The sequence below is a fragment of the Diuraphis noxia genome, unplaced genomic scaffold (genome assembly GCF_037042655.1).
Source record: "Diuraphis noxia isolate RWA-SAM2 unplaced genomic scaffold, SU_Dnox_SAM2 contig0005, whole genome shotgun sequence".
Lineage (NCBI taxonomy): Eukaryota > Metazoa > Arthropoda > Insecta > Hemiptera > Aphididae > Diuraphis > Diuraphis noxia.
Window position 1 is genome coordinate 6580098 of NW_028301715.1, and position 3305 is coordinate 6583402.

General features: G+C 24.0%; 1 protein-coding gene across 1 annotated transcript; it reads left to right on the top strand.

Annotated features, from left to right (window-relative positions):
* The first annotated feature begins 633 nt into the window (after positions 1 to 633).
* Positions 634 to 1367, top strand: LOC149054818 (uncharacterized). The gene is made up of 4 exons (XM_089228418.1): positions 634 to 705; positions 812 to 886; positions 1108 to 1206; positions 1311 to 1367. The coding sequence occupies exons 1-4, from the start codon at positions 634 to 636 to the stop codon at positions 1365 to 1367; spliced, it is 303 nt and encodes a 100-aa protein (XP_089084544.1).
* Positions 1368 to 3305: the final 1938 nt, after the last annotated feature.

Sequence of the window (3305 nt, forward strand, 5' to 3'; positions counted from 1 at the left end):
AAATTTTCACCACATAAAAAGGTGAATTTTGTCTGTGCAATATCGTTTTTATTTTTTCGATATCACTTATACAACAAAAATTCTTATTGTTTTATAATACATTAATTTTGCGTTTTTTAAGCATGAATAACTTTTTTTGTAGTTCTGATATCGAAAAAATAAAAACGATATTGCACAGACAAAATTCTCCTTTTTATGTGATGAAAATTTCGTTTCTTAGTTATAACTGTATCTTTCTCGGTTCTTTCCCGCGCGTAAAAGTTTTTGTAATGTTACGCACTTGTAAGACGGAGACAACACATGCGGGTGAAACGTCCTCTTAAAGATATTATTTTATATTATTTTAAGACCGTGGTTATGAGTTATTACAACGTATTATCACAATATTTGATAAAACTGTTTGTTTGCTTATAATTTGTATCACGATAATATTCAAAAGTGAGACTGTTGTTATCTATTACTTTTGGTTGTGTGATATTGTGATAAATTAAAATCTGCAAATTTATAATTACGAAATTTATGAATACCTATTCAATATTGAATATACCAGGATAAAAAAAAAAATGTAATTTGTCAATTGAAATTTGAATTCATATTTGATATTAGTATATTACACATTTTACTTTTGCCATTATGGATAAATTTCTAATAAGAAAAACGAGTGCAGCAGTATCTAAATCATCATCAAAAATTGATGTAGACGATGTGGTGAGTTAGTTAATACTTAATTATATTATTAGTACAACAAATAATATAGTCCATATAGGAAAGTAACATGAAATTATGTTAAATGTCGATTATTATATTTTAGACTAACACTGATAAAGACAAACATAAACGGTCTGTGGAAGATGATGAAGATGTTACCACCAAAATTACTAAAACTGTAAGTAATTACCTACCTACTTCTTAATTACATTTAATTAAAAAAATGACCTATTTGCTTAGCAGTTAGCAAAAACTACAAGATCATTATATCATATTGTATTATATTAGTTGAATTAATGTTTTTATTAGTAAAATTAAAAACTTGTATAGCTATGACACAACACCATTGATAGTATATGGGACTAACAATTAATGTTTTTTTTTTTTTTTTTTTAACAGAGTAAGAATGTCCTGAACTTGAGAAATTCTGAAAACAGTCATGATACTGATATTACTGATTCTATGGATATTGGAATACTGATTCAGCAGTTAGAAAAGGTTTGTATGAAAAATTATTTAAATATGTTTTGATGTGGTTCTAAATTATTTTATGTTTATAATTTATATATGTTTAAATGTATAATGTATGTATTTATGTTTAGATTTTAGATTCTGTGTGGGACAAGAAACCTGTGGGTTTTTACATAATGTTATTATGATTGTTTTAACTATTTGTATTATTGTTTTTTTTGTGTCTATGACCTGTGTTAATTGTTTGTGTGTATTAATGGTCAATAGGTAATAATAATAATATAGAATATATACAATAAATAAAATAAAAATTTACACCAATAGACAATAGTAAGTACTATGGTAAATTATATATAATATATATATTATAGTTTTATAACCGATTATATTAGATTATTAATTTTCATATTGAGGTGTTTATAATACATAATTATAGAATTATATAACTAAGTTTCATTTATACTTAAACCCCCCCCCCCTTGAAAAATCCTGGCTACGCCACTGCATACAAATGCATACTAAATGTTAGTCCACAAAAATTTATGAAAACCGAATGGTGGGTACTGGATGAGTAACATACATATGATGTTATCATCAAGTTACCAGTAGTGGGGACACTGATAAATGTCAACAATACCTATAAACGATGATAGAAATTGATAGAAATATACGTTTTTAAAATATTCAGTTAAAATGAATACTCGTAATTTGAAATCAATCGAGATATTGATGAATAATAAATTTGAAAAAATTGGTTTATTTTTATAGTTTATGAACTCATATTAAACATAGTATGGAAAAGGTAAGTAGCATTGATACCTATAACGGTACTCGATGAATAGGTAAGTAAAAACTTGAGAATGGTGATCATTACATATATTTTTTTATTTAAAGATGTTTTTCATATCGAATTCAATTATTTTATTCGATTAATATTTTAATATCAACCAAGATTTTTTTTTTATTTAAAACATATTTTTTAGTTAAATTAAATTTTAATATCAACTAAGATTCTTTTATTTAATCAATATTGTTTAATCAAATAATTTTTATTATTACTTAGATTTTTTGATTTAGTTTAGATATTTTTTATCCGTGCTGGGGAAATGGACCCCTTTCATTAGTTTTTATATTTGTATATTCCATAAGCACTAATTGAGCACTAAAAATTGATAGTCTATCGGGAATTAGTGCTTTTCATGATGCCACCAGGTTGAAATTAATTTTTTTTTTTGAAACAATAACAAAATAATTAATATAGTATAAAATATCCTAGACTGTCAAACTGTCTCCGCTCAGAATCGTTTTTTTTTTATACAATGATATTATATAATTTAATTCAAATTTAGTACCATTCATTACAGTAACCCACTTGTAACAGTTGTAACCTACTGGACAGCAGAGTGACATCCACTTATTTGGTTTTTTATAGTTAGTGTTAATTCATTTTAATACATTTATAATATCAAATGAATCGTTCTCTTAAGATTTTTAAAACGTATAAATAATTTTATATGTTGATATATTCAACTTAATCATTAAAAATAAATTTGACATATAATTAAATCAAATATATTATACGTACCAAAGAAAACATCTCCTAAAAAAAATAAAAACAAAAAATTCATTATTCATTTGATATTTTCAATGTATCTAATGTACCAATAATCTTAAATACAGAAATATACGCCTTTAAAATATTTAGTTAAATAGAATAATTTGAAATCGATCGAGATATTGATAAACAATAAATCAGAAAATATTGTTTTATTTTTATAGTTTATGAACATATATAAAACATAGTAGAGAAAAAGGAATAGTTAATAATTAATAATTATACTTAGTACTGTGGTAAAAAGCAATGACTAAATAACTAAATAATTTTAGATATAACGATATTCGATAAGTAACTAATAATTTAAGAACGGCGACATTACAAATGCTACGATAGAGACACAAATCACATAAATGGAATTTTTAAAATTAAACAAATTGAAAAAAAAATACAAATTTCACATACTTGCACGCGCTAGAAATAAATTAACAAACATAATATTTCGTAAATGATATCATATACTTCATAATTGACATAATCTAAAAAATTTACTAGGTATATTATGCCCTTA

Coding starts and splice junctions, on each gene's coding strand:
- LOC149054818 (XM_089228418.1), top strand. CDS start 634: ATGGATAAATTTCTAATAAGAAAAACGAGTGCAGCAGTATCTAAATCA. Junction 887..1,107: donor CCACCAAAATTACTAAAACT/GTAAGTAATTAC, acceptor TTTTTTTAACAG/AGTAAGAATGTCCTGAACTT. Junction 1,207..1,310: donor TGATTCAGCAGTTAGAAAAG/GTTTGTATGAAA, acceptor ATTTATGTTTAG/ATTTTAGATTCTGTGTGGGA.